Source organism: Melanostigma gelatinosum (genome assembly GCF_949748355.1).
Source record: "Melanostigma gelatinosum genome assembly, chromosome: 14".
Classification (NCBI taxonomy): domain Eukaryota; kingdom Metazoa; phylum Chordata; class Actinopteri; order Perciformes; family Zoarcidae; genus Melanostigma; species Melanostigma gelatinosum.
Window position 1 is genome coordinate 5178641 of NC_136647.1, and position 19818 is coordinate 5198458.

General features: G+C 43.7%; 2 protein-coding genes across 6 annotated transcripts; one reads left to right on the forward strand and one right to left on the reverse strand.

The window, feature by feature from the left end:
• Positions 1-220: 220 nt before the first annotated feature.
• znf346 (zinc finger protein 346) lies at positions 221-7982 on the reverse strand. 4 transcript variants are annotated; one of them, XM_079283545.1, is made up of 8 exons: positions 5907-5999; positions 4296-4399; positions 4068-4163; positions 3631-3778; positions 3249-3464; positions 3047-3146; positions 2542-2683; positions 221-1189 (listed from the first exon to the last, which is right to left on the reverse strand). In XM_079283545.1, the coding sequence occupies exons 1-8, from the start codon at positions 5962-5964 to the stop codon at positions 1175-1177; spliced, it is 879 nt and encodes a 292-aa protein (XP_079139671.1). In that variant the 5' UTR covers positions 5965-5999; the 3' UTR covers positions 221-1174. The 4 variants fall into 4 exon arrangements, with proteins under 4 accessions (XP_079139671.1, XP_079139670.1, XP_079139672.1 ...); XM_079283544.1 differs by having other exon boundaries at positions 3249-3467; XM_079283546.1 differs by lacking the exon at positions 5907-5999 and adding an exon at positions 7851-7982 and having other exon boundaries at positions 221-2683; positions 3249-3467.
• Positions 7983-8644: 662 nt separating this feature from the next.
• On the forward strand, positions 8645-19541 carry uimc1 (ubiquitin interaction motif containing 1). 2 transcript variants are annotated; one of them, XM_079284225.1, is made up of 23 exons: positions 8645-8675; positions 9100-9161; positions 9296-9426; positions 9530-9605; positions 9940-10058; positions 10215-10386; positions 10561-10724; positions 10931-11656; positions 11951-12005; positions 12120-12220; positions 12400-12512; positions 12656-12836; positions 13465-13569; positions 14719-14774; positions 14987-15171; positions 15493-15563; positions 15842-15962; positions 16228-16542; positions 16689-16770; positions 16869-16974; positions 17112-17160; positions 17513-17546; positions 17798-19541. In XM_079284225.1, exons 3-23 carry the CDS (start codon positions 9316-9318, stop codon positions 17970-17972), a joined length of 3117 nt encoding a protein of 1038 aa, XP_079140351.1. In that variant the 5' UTR covers positions 8645-8675; positions 9100-9161; positions 9296-9315; the 3' UTR covers positions 17973-19541. The 2 variants fall into 2 exon arrangements, with proteins under 2 accessions (XP_079140351.1, XP_079140352.1); XM_079284226.1 differs by having other exon boundaries at positions 16872-16974.
• The last annotated feature ends 277 nt before the right edge of the window (positions 19542-19818 follow it).

The window sequence follows — 19818 nt, forward strand, 5'->3', positions numbered from 1 at the left end:
CCTGTTGCCTAATTGTGTCTCTTCCTCACCTCCTCTGCTCGCGTCTTAGGTTGGTTGGACTAAGAGGATGCGAGGAAAGGAATTGAGGATGTACAAACTGATAAAAGAGCAGAGCCGTGTGTGTGTGTGTGTGTTGAAGGCAAACAATCAAACACTCTCTTAAAACATTTCTGCACTTTATGCACATCTTTGCTGCATTTCCCCCCCCCCTCCCCCCAGTTCTACACAACATATTGAAAGCAAATCTTAAATCACAAAACGCCAAACACACAAAGGCTGAGGGTGAAAACAAAAAAAGGCCATTTGTCTTCTATATACACCATGAACTATACAGTATGTATGAGCCCTCCTTGAAAAACTAAAACATGGTGGAAGAACATTCAATCTTGAAATATTCAACCCATCGTCTTGTACGAGGACAAATGGACTAAAAAACATATCGACATCACTTTCTAATTTGACATGACTGTTGAAAATCTCTGCTATTGACAGTAATTATTACAGAGCTCAGAAAGCATCTATCGGTCTCTTCTAGAGGTTACAAAGCCCAGAACTCAAAGGAAAAGTACTTCAAAATCTTTCAGGAAACCAAAACTCAACGGTACAAAAACAAAAGCTCACAGCTGTTACAGATCCGCTGCATTGGAAATCATCGTAATCCCTCTCATCTCTCCATTTTAGTTATCAACACTGTCCAGACTCCTGAAACTTTATAAAATGACATCAATCTCTACAAAATGGTTGTTGTTGTTGACAGATTCTGGTACGTTTACAAGCAGAAGATGATCTAATTTAGGCTCTATGAGATCACAATAAGCCTTTTAGCAGCAGTCCTTTATGCAACCGACAGAAGATATGTAAATGTATGTCTCACAGGAACGCACGATGAAAGAAATCTTAGTCAAATCGGTTTGTTTGTTTACAGTAAAAACAAGAAGTAAATGTAGATATTCTGGCTTTGAATTGAACAAAAAGAAATATCAAAACAATCGATAAAAGAAACAATGTTCTCATAAAATTCAACTCAGAATTTCAGTTTTTACAAACCATATCCAGTATCTGGACGGAGAGCTCTCCTTCCATCTGGACAGCGATGTCGAAACTGGCTGCAGTGACTCGTCTGGTCTTGCAAAAGTTCGATTTCACCGCTTCGCCATCGTCTTCAACGCCGGGTTCAGAAATGCTCAAACTTGCAGAAAGCAGAGGAAGAGGAGACGTTTCAATAAATACATTCACTGGAGATGCAAACCAACTATATCGAGGCGACGAGAAGCTCTAGAGACGGGAAGCAGCTTTGCTCTGATCTGGTAGATGTTAGTATTGGTTAGATATTAGTGGGGGGGGGAACGATTACAATACCCTGCTGTCTCCAAACTTTAAACTCTCCTGCTGTCATTTCATTGATGTATATAATACAGATGTCCCGAGCTGATCCTAACAATCTATATTCTAATCGATCGTACTGGCTAAATAATGGCCGATCCTTTCTTCAGAAATCCAACCGAGTGAGACATCTCCTCGTTAAAATGAGTCAGCTGATCACATCTCATCAATTTCAAGCAGTCACATTCTCGTTCAAATTAAAATCGATCATTTAAGTTTATGAACAGTTTATGATGCTATTAATCGGGGCCTCAAGTATTCGGCTCAAGTAGCTTGTGAACAGTAACATTAACAAGTCTTATACTTATCTAATCAACATTTAGGTAAATACAAGTACCGGAGATACCAAATATCAAATCCGCATCAGAGGCTCGTTTCATCGCGGCCCAAACGCACTGAAAGCATCCGACTCACGCGTTTGGTTTAGATTTCGGAGCATCGCATGAGGAACCAGCTGGAACGCCTGCTTGGAGAGCTAAAAGGAAGAAAAGGATCTTCCCCCAGAGGATGTTCTCTTATTAAAAAAAATGAAGTATTAATAACAACAATGCTGTTGCCTTCACTGGTTAAAATGACAAACGTAGTCGCAGCAGCTGTCGCCAACATACATTTCATTTGTAACTTGATGCCTGACTAAAATAAAACGTTGTCGGGTTAGTGTGCTCAGCGTCACACTCACACCACTGTACAACAGTCCCAAACACTCCACCAGAGTGACAATGAAATGCCAATTTGCCATCATCTGGTTAAACTTTCATTCATGCATCAATAAGTTAAAAGATAACGGTGTTAAAGGGTGTCTGTTATGTACAGAAATGTCTAAACAGCAACCATTTCTGAAAAATACTGCTGGTTCTGTGCGGTTGACATTTCAAATCTGCAATACGTCACAGGAGCATCGACGGACGCGTGTCAGAGACGCGTTCAGTGCGTTTGGGTCCTTTTTTTTAGAGGAGAAGACGAAGCGTTTCAGTTGAGAACTCAAAATGATAAAATACCACGTTGGGGTATTTGAGGGTCCAGGTGACTCTGAGAAGAGACTCTGGTAGGAGGTTGATGTTAGTGTGTTAAAGCGGGCTGGTTGTTTTTGTGTCATTCCAAGTCCTGACTGACTCCTCTGCAGTCTCTTCCAGCCCAGCCTCAAGTAAACTGGTTCACCTCCGAGTACTCCGTGTCCTCTGGAGCGTACTCGTTATTTTCGGCAGCGTACTGGACGTCGCCCTCGTACGACTGTTCTGCCGCGTCTTGGTTCTCTGCCGCGTCTTGGTTCTCTGCCGTGTTCAGGCCGGACTTCTTCACTCTACATCAAAAGACATATTTTAAGATTGTTTTGTCAGAGGAGCGGTTTTCTTTTTTCTACAATACCGATTGGTTAGTTCAAAACAAAAACAGAAATCCACAAGCAGACAGATTACAAATAAACATCTGTCCAGATAGAAATGAAAGAGCGCAATTTAAGTGTTTTTAAGCGCATGAAAAACCAACAGGAAGCGATATAACCCTAATGTCATGTTGGTCAATTGTGCAAAAAAACAACAACATTTGCACGGAGACGAAAGGCCAAAACGCAGAGAAAAAGCTAGTTTTAAAAGAAATACCTGTGTGCACGCGGAGTAGTGAAAGAAATGTGATTATCAGGGAGAAATAAAAAGTGTGTACTTACTGGTTCTTATGTTTGGCGCCACTAATATGAGACTGGTACTGCTCCACAGAGTTGAGTTCGATGCTGCAGACGGTGCACGGGTAGCCCTTTAGTGTGGAAGCTGGAGGCACACAGGAAAGGAGAGAGGGGTGTTTTCTTGTCCACACAGTAAAAAGAAAGACTGAGTGAATGATTTAGCCTCAGACGGGGTCTGTGGTCTGACCTGGTGCAGTGGAGGGGCCGTACGTCTCCATCAGTTTCTGCTTGGTCATCTGTTTCCTGTGCTTCTTGCCCACGTAGTGCTGCTGGGCCATGAGCGGGTTGTTGAAGGAGGCCTGGCAGATGGAGCAGAAGCGGTCCGGGTTGCTGTTGCTGTCGCCGCCCGTCGCGCCGCTCGAATCGTCTGCAGGTTTCTTCTTCGGCGGCATTTGGGAGGCTACTGCTGCAGAGGAGATGCAATAAAGAGAAGTGAGCTACACTTACAATGTCAATCACACTTATAGCAAACCAGATCAAAAACGAAACGCAGAATCGGGGGGGAAAAGAAAATGGAAGGTAACCGAGCCGCAGGTTATGAATAAAATCACACAAAAGCACGTACATACCTGGGGCCTGGGGGCCGACGCTTTTCAGCCGCAGGTTCTTGGCGTGAACTTTTCCCTGGTAGTGAGACTCGGCCATCACAATAGAGGAGAAGGTCATGTTACAAACATGACACACCTTCGACCGGTCGGTATCTCCGTTGTTGCAGTCCTGCTTACACACACACACACACACACAGCAACATAAATCATTTGTGGATACAAGAGGCATCACTTGTCCCGGTGGGGAAAAAAGGACGCTCTGTTTGCACATCTGTTGTGTGAACAAAGGTCCACACAAAGGCTTCATCTGGAGGATAAAAGCTTTAAAATGGCATCAATTAAGAGATGCAATTAACGGCTACACCTGTTTATCTTCACAGTGATGTACATGTAATACATTTATAGGTTTCTGTTGTTTTGGGGGATTCGAGCTGTTGAACTGAGCTCTTTTCACTCACACTGTCGGACAATGATGACTTGAACTTCTTGAGCTCCGGCTCCTTCTCGTTCTGGATGGAAAGATAACGGCGCACTTTGTTGCCATGTTTCTTGCTCTGAAAAGACACGACGAGCACAAACGTTTCATCACAAAGTGGACAACAAACACTCAGGACGGCTAATAATCATACCGTTAAAAATAGGTGAAGTCCCCTGGAAGCGCAGCAGCAGACTGTGGGCTCACTGACCTGATAATGAGTCAACTTCTGAGACTCTGAAATGAGGACAGCACTGCAGACTTTACACTGGGAGTCAGAAAACAGGTCGCCGTGCTCCTTTATCATCTTATTTACTGCAGGGGAGAGAAACAGGGTATTTCAAAATCAGGTCACATCTCCTGGGATATTATGTCATTATAAACACACAACGTAAAACCAAAAAACATCTGTGGCAACAGTTCAAACAACAATTTTGCTCATGATGCTTTTTATTTATCAAGACAGCTCTGTGGTGTCCACCTCCAGTGGCATCAACATGCTCTGTATTAAGAGTTATTCTTTCTTTTCATAAAGAAGCCCCTTTTAAGCGGCTTTCTTTCTCGTAGTAGTTACTGCCTAACTGTAAGACGCTCACCTTGTGCACATGTTAACAGCACATGCATGTCAATGGCAAACGCCTGTGCACAGATCTGTAAACACCAGACAGATGCACGTTTTGGTCCTAATTCTGAGTTTGAGTCTTTGCTCAAACAAAGTATTCACCTCGATGCAAAGACGGGGCAAATATACTGGACAGATATGATTCATCCAAGTCTTAAATCAGGGGATTAAAACTTGGATGGATCCATTGAAGGAGCACTTCTCCTGACCGAGTTGGTTTGGATGAGATCTATTGAATTAAGATGTGGAATACATCACCGGCTTCATCCGTCTGTTGAAGGCTTTTTGTCACTCAGACAAAAGGTGTTTGTCTATTAGATTAACTAAATATTGTCTTTGCACAGAGTACCGAGACAACGAAAAGCAGTTTGGCATCTATAACCAGGAGTGCAAAAAGCTGCAAAGTGCAGAACAAAATATAGAATAAACAGTAAAGGGGATGTGTGCCAAGATCCTGTGTGAGCAGCATGTAAAGAATCAGATATCAATATGAACACAGTAGGCAGTTCAGGTAGAAGTACAACAACGCTAATGGTGCATTAGAGGGAGAGGTACAAAGTTATCACACAGGCTACTACATCAGTGACGCACTTCTCCATCACATCTCTTAAATAAATTGCATTTTTAATTTCTCTGCAAAGCACTTTCGTGAACAGCTGCTTTTTAAAATGCGCTGTATGAATCAAATGTGCTTATTGTCAGAAATACAATAATTATAAAACACACGTGACAAACCTCTGTATGGACAGTGTCTTCACCACATAGACAGATCTGCTTACATCTCCCTTGACATTGTTTAAGACCTGAGGATTATAGCTAACCGCATATGGCCTAAACAAAAATGAACGTCTGTCAATGACCCGCTATTGACACAAATTTAAGGATTGTCAATGACCCGCTATTGACACAAATTTAAGGATGCCTCCTTCAGTCTCCGCTGGTGCACGTGCAGGGTTATTACTTCACGAGCCGTCTGAAGCAACATCGGATGCAGACATGCTCTAATCGACCTTGGAGCTGAAACGGCTACCGTTAGCTTAGCTTAGCAAACACGCTCCGCTCAGCCCGCATTGCCGGACGGGACCGCTAACGTTAGCTCGCGTTAAGCTAACGGCAACACTGGTACTTTAACCGCGACTGTGACTCAATGCACTGACACGCAATCTTATGTTAACGCATGCGTGAGGAAACGGGTCATACCTTCCGCCGGCCCCGAAGGTAAATAAGGAAAATCCTCTGTCTGCATCGCTTCGGCCATAATTTCAACTCAAAAGCCAGCGGCGTCCTTCTTCTTCTTTAAATTTGATTGGCGGGTCGCAACCACCTTGTATAGGTGCATACCGCCACCTACTGTACCGGAGTGTGCAGTTTCAGGGTAACCTTTTCTTCACTGTTTTCCAACTAAATCCTGCGGTCTGATCCCGTTTCTTTAAGAAATCGCAACAGTGCTCTGCAGCACTCTCGCCATTCTCCCTCCACTGCCAGAACTCCCTCCAAACTGACATATGTTTTGCTTCAAGATGTTCCTGTCTGAATTGTATCTTTGACATTTCAGGATAACATGCTCCACGTCTTCCGTAACATTACAAATAGTGCACTTATCTGAGTCCATTTTTGCCATTAAATACAGCGTTGAGTTAAGTCCTGTATGTCCGAACCTTAACCTTGATATTATGACCTCCTCTCTTCTATACTTCCCTTTGTATGTCTTCACATTTATGGATTTATGAATGTTATAATAATGCCTTCCTTTGTTATCGTTGTCCCACTTCTTCTGCCATAACTCCCGTCCTGCCTCTCTTATGAATGCTTTAGCTTCCCACTTTCCAAAAGGAATTTTCAATATCTCCTCTTCTTTTAGTGTTAGTGCTCTCTTTGCAATCATATCTGCTCTCTCATTACCCTCCACACCTACATGAGCAGGAACCCAGCAAAATTGAACATTAATTCCCAGTCTTTGAAGTCTCAACATTATCAGAGATATTTCCATCACTAAATCCTCTCGAATTGTTTGTTTTGTCTTCAGGCTGTTTAAAGCTGCAGCAGAAGCTGAACAGATGACCACTCTCTCAGGCCTGACCTCTTCGACCCATTGCAGTCCCAAGATTATTGCAATAATTTCCGCTGTAAAGACAGACAATCTGTCATTAATTCGTTTGCATATTGTCACACTAAATTCTGGTATGAATACCCTCCACCTTGTTTTCCAATTCTATCACATCTGACAGAGCTGTATCCTGAAATGACAAAGTCCAATTGAGGTTTTAACCAAGTTTCTTGAATGCAAATAACATCTGGTGTAACTGTCAGATCAGCTACAACCTTCTTGAATTCTTGCCCATTTGCAATTAGACTTCTGGCATTCCATTGTAGGATATGCAACACCATTATGAGGTTAATCACCCTGAGCCTGTACATCATAGTTGGGAGGGTTCAACATCTTGTGAATCAGATCAGCCTCAACTTCTTTAATCCCCAGTGTCTCTATGGCTGCCTCTACGATTGTCTTTATTCTGTCACTTTTCTTTTTTGTTGAATTGCCAAATTCTTAGTTTTGCAGATGAAGGCCACGAAACAGATTTTATCTACAATTAGCGTGTCATTTATTTCTTTTATGCATGGATTTAACTCTGTTGGACTCTGATCTAGGACAGGGGGAAGGTCCACAGGAGGTTGTCTAATCCCAGATTCTCTTACATCATTCCTGTGGCTTTCCCTGGGTGTAACTTTATCATTTTCCTTCACTTTTTTAACTGCTTCCGCTTAAGACACTTGATTAAGTATTTTATATTTCTGCACTTCTTTTGTTTCAAAAGTTTCAGCTCCGAGGATCTTCTCTCGTTGCCTTTGATCTGTAGCAAAGATCAAAAGACGCCTGTTGCTTAAAAACTTGGCAAACTTAATCTTTCCTATTTCCTTCTCTATTGCCTTTGTCAGTTTTATCGGGTGATAATGGGCCCCTTCATTCTTAAACGCAATCACAACTTTCCATTCAGTTGAGTCATCCTCCTTCCCCACACTTGATCTAGTAGCCTTCACTTTTTTACTCTCCTCGCCAAAATCACTTTCCGGAGCAGCCTGGACTGCCGCTCCCCTTTCTCCTCTTTCTGTTAGCTTCTTGCCATGGCATATTATCATTCTCACCATCTGCACTATCACCCATGATATCTGCATTCACGGTACAGTTGTTGCTCAACCACACAATTCTGTTCTCTTCTCGTACTCCACCACTTTTCCAACAAACTTTCTTTCTCTGGTCTCGTCGCACACTGATCACGTCCTCTTGCTCCTCTGCACCATCCCAGAAACCGATCTACCCGCACGGTCGTGTTTTACACTGACCCCAGCGGCGTCCTACTGCGCATGCGGCGCTTTCAGGCAGCCAAACGGTAAACATAGAGCCGTAAAAAGAGAGAGTCGCGTCAATGGAAGTTTAACATGCTTTATTGTCACGTGTTTCACGTAGACTTCAGAGGGTTCCAGGAAGTACTTGGTGGGCAATTTGTATGTGTAGATACTGCCAAAAATGGGCTTCCATATAAATCTGTAGGAACAGAGAGAAATAATTTGTTTTTAAAAGTAAAATGTGCTCATATTTGAGCATTAGTAAGTGTAACAGACAGACATCATAAGGCACCAAAAGTCTGTCTGGTTGTCTTAGTTTGTTCTTCAAAACTTCTCCAATCCTTCCTTAATCGTACTAATCCTCAAATATTAGCTAACTATACTTAACAAATCACAATATGTAATAATTTAAATATGCATGTCGCCATTCTGTCTCTCTGTTTGCATCGTTTCTACCAATAACTATGCACGCAAATTGCCCGCCACTTGAAAATCAAGCATGTTGAACTTCCGTTGACGCGACTTTATACGGCTCTGGCTGAAGGCAGCGTGAGGTCGCGCCTGACGTAGTAGTCACGTGACTCAAACAAACATGGCGCCGCGAAAGTGAGGAAAACTCTTGATGTGAGTCTTTCTACACTGAATATTGTTTGGTTTATCGTTATTTTAAGTAGCCGTGGAACAACAAAAACACACATAAACAGCGACTTTGTTTTAACTATACGGTAAATTAAACACAACATCGAGAAAATTAATTGTATTTGATGTGTTTAGGGTCTCGTATGGTCAGTTTATCTCCTTGTCAACCGATGTTCTCGCGCTATGGAAGCTAACTAACTGTAACACAACTGTGTAACAAGTAACGTTTTTGAATATAAACACTGCATACTTTAGCTTAACTGCAACTCATGTTTCATGTTGAAATGTAGTAACTTTAACCTTAAAGGCCTGAGTGGTTGGTTCAAGACGCTGGTTGAATATGTGAATGTGTGGACGAACTGAAACGGCTCATAAGAGAGATTTGTGTTTCTTCTTTTTCAAACTGAAGAGGCTGGTTTACAACAGCCATGAATTGGCCGATACGTCACAAATCCAGCAGAAAGTAGACTGGTGAGCTGCATGTGCATTCTTCCCTCACCTTAGATTCTGGCACGAAAGGAGAAACCAGCAGGAATTTGAGTGGAGCTGGATTATGTGGTTTTCGAGATGTAACTGTTGAAGCTTTATTTTTTTGTGTGTTGTAGTTTCTCAGGAGCAGACCAGGATGGCTCTGAGGAAGCAACTACTCCAGGATGTCAGCAACATTCCCTCCGGAAGCCAACAGGTTGACGAAAACACGCAGGAGGACGAAGCACTCGACAACGGAGACGACAATGTAAAGAAAATGTTAAGATGAGCTAGATAAATACAGGTTTATATGTTTAACTCCAGAAGTACAGGCTCAAAAAAAGAACAACTTAGTTTGTTTCTTCTTCCAGGACGAGCTCTCATCATCACTTCTGTCATCGGCATCGAGAGAAAAACGGAAAAGAGAGCCGGAGAACAAATCCAAAGGTGCATAACAGAGCTTTCATTTCATTCAACTGGAAATCATTCAGAAAAATACCAGTATGAAGAGAATACCAGAACCAGTACTATGTTCAATAAAAACGTGAAGTTATTATGTGATAACATTCTCGATTGAAGCTACTGTACCTCGTTTTGAGATGCTGATTTATTGACGCCATCAAAAGTGTCGTTTATTGACTAAAGTACAGTCTAAAACTTGACCATCCAAAGCTTAATCTACCCTAACTAAGTCACTGTGTTCGTCACATTTAAAGCCGATGTCTGTAATATATACAACGCTGACTTTCTGACGTAGTAACCATGTCCCCGTTGTTCTCAGAGATGACCGAGGAGGAGATGATGGACATGGCTCTGCGTCTGAGCGAACAGGAAGCCAGCGTCACTGCGCTCAGAGTCCAGCAAGAGGACGAGGCCATGATGAAAGCCATCCAAGAGAGCGTGAGTTGTTGAAGCTGTACGGCCATTTTTGGAGGATACAGAACCGATTGCATACTGCAGTAAATGTACAACCACTTCTTTTTGTTGCACGCTCACAGTCACCTAGTGTAGGTGACCGACCGGTTTCTAAATATCCGTGTTTTTTGTGTCTCGTAGATGTTCAACGAGACTCAACCGGCCCAACGTCGGAGGCTGCTCACCGATGCTGAACCTTCACTCAGGATCTTCTCTCCCAGGAAACTCTGGTATGCAAACGGGAAGAAGGCGTCGGCCGCCAATCAGGGAACAGCGGAGGACGTCTGCACACCAGAGGCCGACCTGAACCCAGGTGAGTCACTGTTGTTGTTCAATACCCTGCAACTTCTAGTGTCCTCCTGTACCGACACTGACGAGACAGAAGACGAGGGAAGAATAAGTCAAGAAGAATAATATTAGCTTTAAATCAGACCAGCCGCTGCTGAAGTGCCCATGAGTGTGAACACGTGCTGTATTGTGTTCCCAGGAGCAAAAGGAGCAGGAGATGAAAGTAAGAACAGGCTGAGAAAGCGGAAAAGGAAAGAAGGAAGTCCTCTGCTGGAGATGCCGGACTTGTCGCAGGCTCAGAAGATCTCCTCTCAGGCTGCAGCCTGCTCAGAGGGTCTCTCAGTGCCTCTGGACTCACCGCAGGTTTCTGTCTTCTCTTTCCTTTTGATTCGTCTGATTCAATTCATTATTGAATCTAGAAAATGCTGCTGGTCACAGTTTCCAAAAGCCCAATGTGATTTTTACAGAACTAAAAGAGAGAGAATATTGGACTAACATTCATCAGCTGAGCACAAACACAACTCCAAATAATTGATGTTTGTTTTTGTCTTCTCTCAACAATAAATCAGAGCTGTGACTCGACCCAGATCGACGACTGTCAGCTTCTTAAATCCCCCGTCTTCCCCTCCGCTGACTGCAGAGCCACGGTTCACATCCCCCGGCTGAGCCAGGACCTCCTGGAGACCTGCAGAACCTCAGGGTTCGTGTTCTGCTCCTCTGGGGACAGTTGGGCCTCGCCTCGAAAGTCTCTGCCCGCTCAAGGCAGCAGTCCCACGTTTCCCAAAAGCCCCAAACGCTCCAACAACCTCACTTTGTCCGAGAGTCCTGTCTCCTTAGAGGCTGATCAGGGAGATGATGTAGAGACGGATCAGAGTCCCGAGTATTTCAAAAGTCCAGTATTTGGCAGGAATGCTCAGCACGAGACGTCTCCAAGTGCCTGCAAACCCCAAGACGGTGTCTGTAACTCAGTGTTCATGTTCAGTTCTCAGGAGAGCTCGACCTCCTCTGTGAAGTCCACGCCCGGTCGGCCTAAGAGTCCAGTATTCCTCAAAAGCCCCGGCCTTCCCAAGAACCTCCCTCCCCCTGAAAAACCAGCAACCTGCAGAAGTCCTGTGTTCTCCGAGACTGTCGGAGGAGGATATGCAAGCCCAGTGTTCGGCAGGATTGGAAGACGGCGAAAGATTAAACTGGTTGAGCAGAAACCCACTGCGAGTCCTTCAGCTGCTGAGCTCATGGGTTCAGACAGTGACGGGAATTTAACCCCCACCGAGGCTCCGGCTCAGAGTCTGAGGCAGGTGAGTCCAGGTGTCAAACAAAATGGCTTCTCTGGTAGTCGGAAACGTCTGAAACGACTGGATCTTTGAGTGTGATATCGTTATTTGAGAGTAATAAGTGTATTCTTTAAAGCAACGCTGTTCTGCAACATATTTATTATACTGTAATGAATTTAACCGCCGCAAGGATGAGAAGTCTTCTTACCTCATTTTCAGCCTGACGGTAGTAGAAATGGCAGTTTCACTCATAGCATCCTGACAGATTTTGTAACTTACTGCTCATTTTTAACTGTTTTTCCTGCTTTTTGAATTCAGGACAGCAAGACTGATCACAATCAAGACGCCGGGTTTACTAAGTCGTCTACGTCGGGTACAGTGAAACATCACACAGAAGCCTCTTGTCCTTAATATTCACTAACAATGTGAGCAATAGTGTGAGTAGAACCTGTTGGTCAGTGGCTCTGCTGATGTTTTCTGGTTTTAGATGATGCTGAGGAGGAGCTCAAGGAAACATCCAAAGACTGCTCGGCCGAGACGGAGCTGACCAGCGATATGACGCTACTCTGGTCTGACGACGACGTCACGGTACAGAGGCGTCCTCGCTGTTGATGACCTCCAGTATTTTCCCACATATCCACTTTGTGTCATGTGTCGTCAGTTACACGTCTAGTTAATTCACTGTGTCAGCATTAGAAGTGTGATTTCTATCAGGAATAACAGAGCGCTTGTCTGTCTTCACTGTTCCTCCCTCTCGTCCGCTGCAGCCGGTGGGCTCACCCAGCCCGGTCTTCCCAGAGGAGAGACCTGTTCATCGGGCAGACGGTGAGGATGCATCCTTGAACCACGTGACGGCAGCTTCTCCGGGGATGAACTGCAGGTAGAGAAAACACAGACAACACCACGAGATCAGAGTCTCTGTGTCACGTTAACCGGCTCAAACAGTGAGTCTGACGTGTCTCATCAAAGAGTTGAAGGACATCTCTTTGCTCACTGTAACTCTCTGTATGTTTCCACAATGAGACCTTCTACCTCCGCCTCCACATCCGCCAGCAGACAGCAGCCTTCCACCGCAGAGCGAGGACCACAGCCAATCAGCAGCCAGGGAGCGGTCAGCGGGGCGCCTGCAGGCGGGCCGACGGTGCACTACTACTGGGGGGTTCCCTTCTGTCCTCGAGGGGTGGACCCGGACGAATACACACAGGTGAAGATCTGTTTCATCTTGTTATCAATAAAAGATTTCCGGGTAATCGCCTCATATCGCTTCTTCTCAAATGCGATGATTTCTGCTGTGATGGCCAATGGAAGTGCTCAGACTGAGGTCAGCTGTGTTTGAGCAGATGATATGAGAGGGTCGAGGCTCCAAATAATCCCTTTCATCTCATTCATGATGGCGCTGGTGGCTTTGAAACTCTTAACAGCTCCAATGATCTTCACTTAAACGTCCGATCTGTGTGCTTTGACGAGAACGTAACCTTCATGCATGAAACAGTCACAAATGTCAGATTTCCATCACGTTTTCCATCGTTTGAGCTCTGACCGGCGCTCTTTAATGACCTCATCTTGTTATATCCTCTTCTGGAATAATTTAATCTCATCTACAGGAGATTCAATCTCCCCCAGCTGTTTAACTCTCTATACTCCCATAACAGCAGTGGATAGAAACGCACGTTAATTCACATTTTCTTTTTGCAGATTGTCTAGAAATTCTTTTATTAAACATATTATTAACTCAATAATACAAACAATAAACATGCAATCAAACTGTAAAATAAAATGATCTCTAATTCTTCTCTTCCTCTTCTGTTTCTCTGTCCACTCGTCCATGTCAGGTGATCCTGGGTCACATGGAGGTGTATGAGAAGAGTCTGAAGCAGGCTCAGAGGTGTCTGCTCAGGAAGGCTGAGTGGGGGGAGGCCATCCTGCCGCAGCCGGAGGTACCATCATAACTTGTGTCTTTATGGACTTCATAGGCTGATATCGAATTAGAGATGATGTTCATATACAGAGTTTAATGAACCAGAACTGAGGCCTGAAATATTCAGATAATTTACTCACAATACAGCAGAGAGAAAACGCCCCATGAGAAGTAAAAGTCCATTCAAAATCCTACTCAAGTAAAAGTACAGAAGTATTATCAGCGAAATGTACTTAAAGTATCTGTGACTGATGTATTTCATAGGACATTGTTAGGTGGTTAATACTGATGCATCAATGTGTAGTCAGCGTTTTACAGTTTAATCAGATGGCGCTAGTTTTAACTATATTATATGTATATTTATAAACAGTTAGGTGGTTTGTTTTAGAGGTGCTAAAGGCAAAACAGGGCATCTGCTCAGGTAGAAATTACTCCAATATATTTAATTATATACTGTACTTGATTAATGCTCTTAATAATGTAAAAATAACCTTTTAAAAATATATTTTTAATTCAAATTGGCAGTAGTTACAACGCATTACAAACAACAGCCCCACTCAACCTGTCACTACAGGAGAGATAGTGATACAAGTGATAGTAAGAGGAATGGAAATAGAAATAGATTGATATAGATAGAATAGAATTAGTGTTGAAAGCACTATTTGCTCGCAGAAGTAGTGGAAAAGTGAGCCCTGAGCGTAGCCAGATGCACGAAATAAAATAACACACAGACCAGGCGGATACCTCTGATCCTGAGAAGTGAAGCCAATGCAGAGCCTGAAGCTTGTATTCCTTCTAATAACCAGCAGGAGGCGACTTCTCCGCTTGCAAAAATAAGTCTGATTGTATAGAAGTCACTGAGAAAATGACTCTACTTCTCTCTTGATTTATTACCTCAGTAATCATGAGTTTATGGTCTCAAGCTCCAGTTTCAAGTCTTCTTCAACACAGCATGATGTCCATTTTGGTAAATTTTGGTCCATTTAGAGTCAAATAGACCATAAAGCAGAGTATGCTTTAGGGCACGTTTAGTGTACGTTGTTGCTCCCTGCTGTGATGTGAAGACACTAATGAGCATAACATTTATGAAGCAAAGCTGTTGTTTCTGATGTTTCAACAAGTTCAATTCATTCTGAGTCATTCAACAAGCTTCATGTGTTCTTCCTAGAAATCCCCTTCACCTGAATCGCCTGCTGAATCCCTTCAGCAGCTTGTTCCTCGAAGGTAAAAACCATACTGGCTCTTCTACTACAGTGGGGATGTGTCTTGTTAGCGTTCTGTTCGCCTTCGTGGTCGCACAGGATCAAAGGAGCAGACAGTCAGCCAGCGATGTGGCTCTTCAGTCTCAAACCAGAAAGATAGAATACATTGAAAACTACTGAACTACGAACAAGAGAGGGCATCTGAACTGACGACCATCCTTCATTTATTTTCAGGCGTCGCCTCAGACTGAGAAGGAAAAATGTGTGTGAGGCAGCTGATACACTGTCTGCTGAGGCAGAGGAGGATGAAGAAGACAATAAGGATGAAGAGGAGGAAAGAGAGAGCAAAGAAGGAGAAGAGAAGAAGAAGGAGGGAGAAGAAGGACAGGCGGATACTGATGACTGTGAGGTTTGTCCAGGTACTGAAGCTCCACCTTCTCTTCATGTGCAGGAGGAAGTTTATCATCGTGGTGAAATGTCTTCATGTTTTCTCAACGATCCTTCTCTACATCAACAGCTTGATTTTTCTGAATGTGGTTGTTTATCCTAAAATATTAGAAAGCAAAGAGTTTTTTGTTTTCTTGACAACCAACAGCAGACGATGGCTCTTTTAAATTCTCACCTGGCGAGGAAACCGGCTTCTTCTATGATTACCATTCATTTAATCACAATAGGCCTTTTTTCCTTAAAAACTAAACAGCTGCTAACAGCTGGTGTGTCTCTCCGGTTCGTCTCAACAGAAACCCAGCTGAGTGACAACGATGACGACAAGACGCAAGATCTGATGATGCCGCCCGACGCAGCAGCAGAGGTGAGTTTAAACACTGCTTCGGTTAGATTATGACGTTGATGAGGTCGTCCTACAAGTGGATGAAAGTCTGAAGATGTTAAATTCAGTTCTAAGTATCAGTGTGTGGGGAAGTTTACTGAAGCAACATGACACCTGCAGACAGGTGGATTTTAAACATGAAGAAACTAATCAGATCTGTAAAATATGCTGTGAAGAATAAATCTCTGAAAATAAATCCACCATAAATATCAACTATTTCATCACTTCTTCCTCTTTGATGTCGACAACATTTTCTCCAGCGTGGATTTCAGTTTGACGGTAAAAAGAGTCCGGAGCCGCCGGAGGTCGAGATGATTCTCCAAGTGGATTCTCCAGCCGGGGAGGAGCTGCAGGAGGAGGAGGAAGAGATGGAGGTGGACGGTAAGATCACGTTGTGTGGAAACGACATATTTAAAACATACAACAACAACAGAAGAAAACATTTAATTTCATATTCTGTTCATTGTTTAATGTTTAAACAGGATCTTCCACGTTGAACTCTTAACAAATGGAACAGAAAACCATATTTCTAGTTTTGTGTCTGTACTGATACAAGTTTCCCCGACCTGGTCGTGTGGTGGCTGAAGTTGTAGAAATCATCGTTGGGGAATAACCTGAAACATGCGTTTGCGTCACTGTTGTTCAGCCGCAGTGGACAGAAAGACGAAGGGGAGCATCCCTGTGAGCTGCAGCGATGCTGGAGGACAGCATGTTAGAGAGGAGCGGACAGAGGAGGACGGGGGGGGTCCAGATGTGGAGGAGATAACGGATCGAGGGCTTCAGAGGTCCACGTCTTCTGAAGTGGAGCCAGCCGCCCTCTCTCAGAACCCCGAAGCCAAAGTGGACTGTCCCATCTGTCAGGGCTGGTACCCGGTGACGGAGATCGAGAGGCACGCTGCGTACTGCGACGGAGAGGTGGCCATCGTGGGGGAGAGGAGGCCCGACAAAGACTGCTTGCAAGGTGACCGAAACGTTATGTTGTTTAACACAGTTCGCCCTCTAGATTCACGGCTGTAAGCTGCAACGTTAGATTTTCACAGTGGTTGGGACGTAACAGTTTAGCGTTGCTGTGTTGCTGGTTTAAAAAGGACTCCTTCCTGTTCATAGTGTCTTGGAAGCCTCGGAGGAAGAGAACAAGGAGAGCAGAGGCGGCTGCTGAAGTGACTTATGAACCCTCCAACACTGGCAAGTAAGTAGGTACCACCTGTCGTTAACAGGAACAGCTCAGCGGTTTCACACTGGTTCTTTTTTTCTGTTCGTATTTTAAATACAGTTTTGTGTTTTCAGCAGGAATCAAGAGAAATGTTACGTCTGTCAGAAAGCTGTTCCCCTGAGAGACTACAACCGACACACCGAGCTCTGCATCCAACGGCAGGCATCAAAGACTGCAGCGGTAAGACTCGTCACACACTCGGTCACACACCGGTAGAAGTGCACAAGATACAAGATTTAAATCTTATGTTTTGGATTTGATCTGTTGATGAGGTTGGATTCTTTTTTAAACATTTATATATATTTCTGACCTTCCAGAAGGGAAATCTGCTGTCGGCTCTGGAGCAAACCGAGAGCAGAGATTCAGGTGAGTCTAGAAGTCTTTTTACATGTAACATGTATGTAACAACACGTCATGCTAGCAGCTCTGTGAAGCTTTGAGCTAAATGCTAACAGCAGAAAGCTAACATGCTGATGTTTAACAGGTATAATGTTTGGTGCGCTAACAAAAAGGACCTTCAGTTCCTCGGGTTCCTCCATAACAGTGTGAACAGAAAGAAGCAGATGTGAACAACTGGACTCACCTGCAGCTCAACATTCAGATGGAACAATGTTGAGCAAATAAATATATGTTTTTGCAGCCTCCGAAACGAAATGATTAGCAGTAGAGCTCATCGTTTGATTCACATTTGTACTGACTTGTTGTTCTGTGTTCTCAGAGGCCGGGCCGTCTGGATCCAGACTCCACTCGGGGTAAAGACGTCTGAGAAACACTGACATTATGATTTGAGTGACAATATTCTTCTGTCTTTGTGGACATTTTGATCCAGAATCTCTCACAGTGACGGTGTCTGTCCGAGTGAACATTGTGAGGACAGACGTGGTAGAAATGTTTCTGCTGATCCTCAACTGTGTCGTGTGAATCAGTTAGTAAGCTCGTTCCAGTTTTAAAGAATGTTTTCTGCTTCAACGAGCTCTGATTTCTTGTCTTTGTTCACTTTTAGAGATGTCATTGATCTGCGGGATGATGATGATGATGAAGAGGAGGGCAGCGTTTCAGCTGTCAGGATCAGTAACTCTCCCATCAGAGCCTTCACTCCCATCTCAGAGGCCACCGGCTGCCTTATTGACTTCAAAACACAGCAGCGAGCCAAGACGCTGCGTCAGAAACGAAGATGAGGACGGCCTCCTGGTGCTGACGGAGAACACTGGAAACCAGAGCCTTAAATAAAGACCCCATCAGGTTGGACGTGACATTACGTTGAAAAAAAAGACTTGTTTTTAACCCAACACCTTCCCGATGTCACATATTTATGCAGGTAAACGTCGACAGATCGAACACTTGAATGGTCAAAATCTCACAATTAATTCAAAGCAGCCGGATTCCGACTCTTAGTGTGCCACTAAATTTAGCGTTCGTATATATTGACGTGTTTCAGACTACCTCTGTGTGTATTGAAAAATTTCCTTTGTGTTTACTTCTGTTTGGTCTTCACCTTCTGAGTGTAAATCAAATTGATACAAACAACATTTCACTGGCCTTCCACCCTCAAATATGAGAAGTGAAGTTATTGTTTGTAGCCCTGCTAATCAGTCGTCCACTTATCTCTCAAATGTCTCTGCACACGTTCGATGGATTGCCATGAAACTTTGCAAAGACATTGATGTTCTCCACACGATGAATCCGACTGACTTTGGTGATCCTCTGATGTTTCAACTGGAGACCAACTGCAGGTCCAAACACTTAAGTTTATAAATAGCAACGCCAAATATTGGCACGCTGACTTGCTAAGTGTTAGCATGTGTAGATGCTAACATGAAGCATTCTATTGGTAGCATATAAATGTGCTAAATTGTCCATCATGCTAATGATTCATAAAATTAAAAAAGTTTAAATTTCCTAGCCTATGACGACCAAAAGTCCAAAACCCAAAGATGTTAATAGAAAAATAATTCATGACAAAGAAGAGCAGAACATTCTCACATTTGAGCTGGAACCCGTGAAAGTGTCTTTTTTTGGGGGCTTAAAAATCACGGATTAATTCAACTGATCGATCAGTCAACTCATCGTTTGAACTCTATGTGGATGAGATGAACGCAGCTGCACAGGTTGATGTAAGTCAATTCACAGAAATGATTCCTTCAGTCGACAAATACACACGTTTGCCCACATGAGTGTGAATGTCCTAAATGGGCCACCGTAGAGATGATAACCGTCGTTTATTTAGATTGCAACGTGGCCTGTTTTTTTTCTGGCACCGCCCTCCGGACAAACAACATTTCTTTAGAGCTAATAATAACCACGTTGTCTCTCCACTTTACGTCAGTCCTTTGTAGTTTGTAGTCGGCTGTTGAGCACTTAAGATCAAACGCAAACAGTGGAACGATCGAGAGCCTGAAGAGCTCTGCAAGCATTACTTTGAGAAAACATTGAATCAGTCTGTTCAATGTAGATCTTTTAATTGTACCAGAAAAATGTAAAATCTGATGTTTTTTTTTAAACTGTTGACATTTGTTACCCCATAAAATGGGATTTTAATCCCACATCACCTGTTTTCACTGTGACTTGAGTGGAAGGAAGTGCGATTCAGTTGAAGCCTGCGAACTCTGATCTTAATGTCCCCGTTAAGATCGGACACGGCCCGGTGAGGGAGTTGAAAATAACCGTAACATTTTTTTTTGGGAGTCGATTTCCATTTGTGACGATCAAATTTGCACTTAAGAAGCTGTTAGATCCTGGGTACTTCTGGCCCGATACGGGGCTAATTACTGACTCAGCTCTCTATTAAAAGATTCTCGAGCTGGTGTTCTGGCGAGGGAACTCGCCTGGCTCCGCTAACTGCCGTTACTCCCGACGTCTACCCTGCTTCCTCCGGTCAGAGCGCGCTCGGCCGAGAGACCAGTCCTGGCCCCGGGCGCTCCCACCAGTCGCGTCGGTTATGGCAGCTTCCCTCTTATGGATCCGCGCTCTTGGTAAATGCCAGGTTAGGTTTTAACGGCTAGGATTAATTCTTGCTAAAACCGT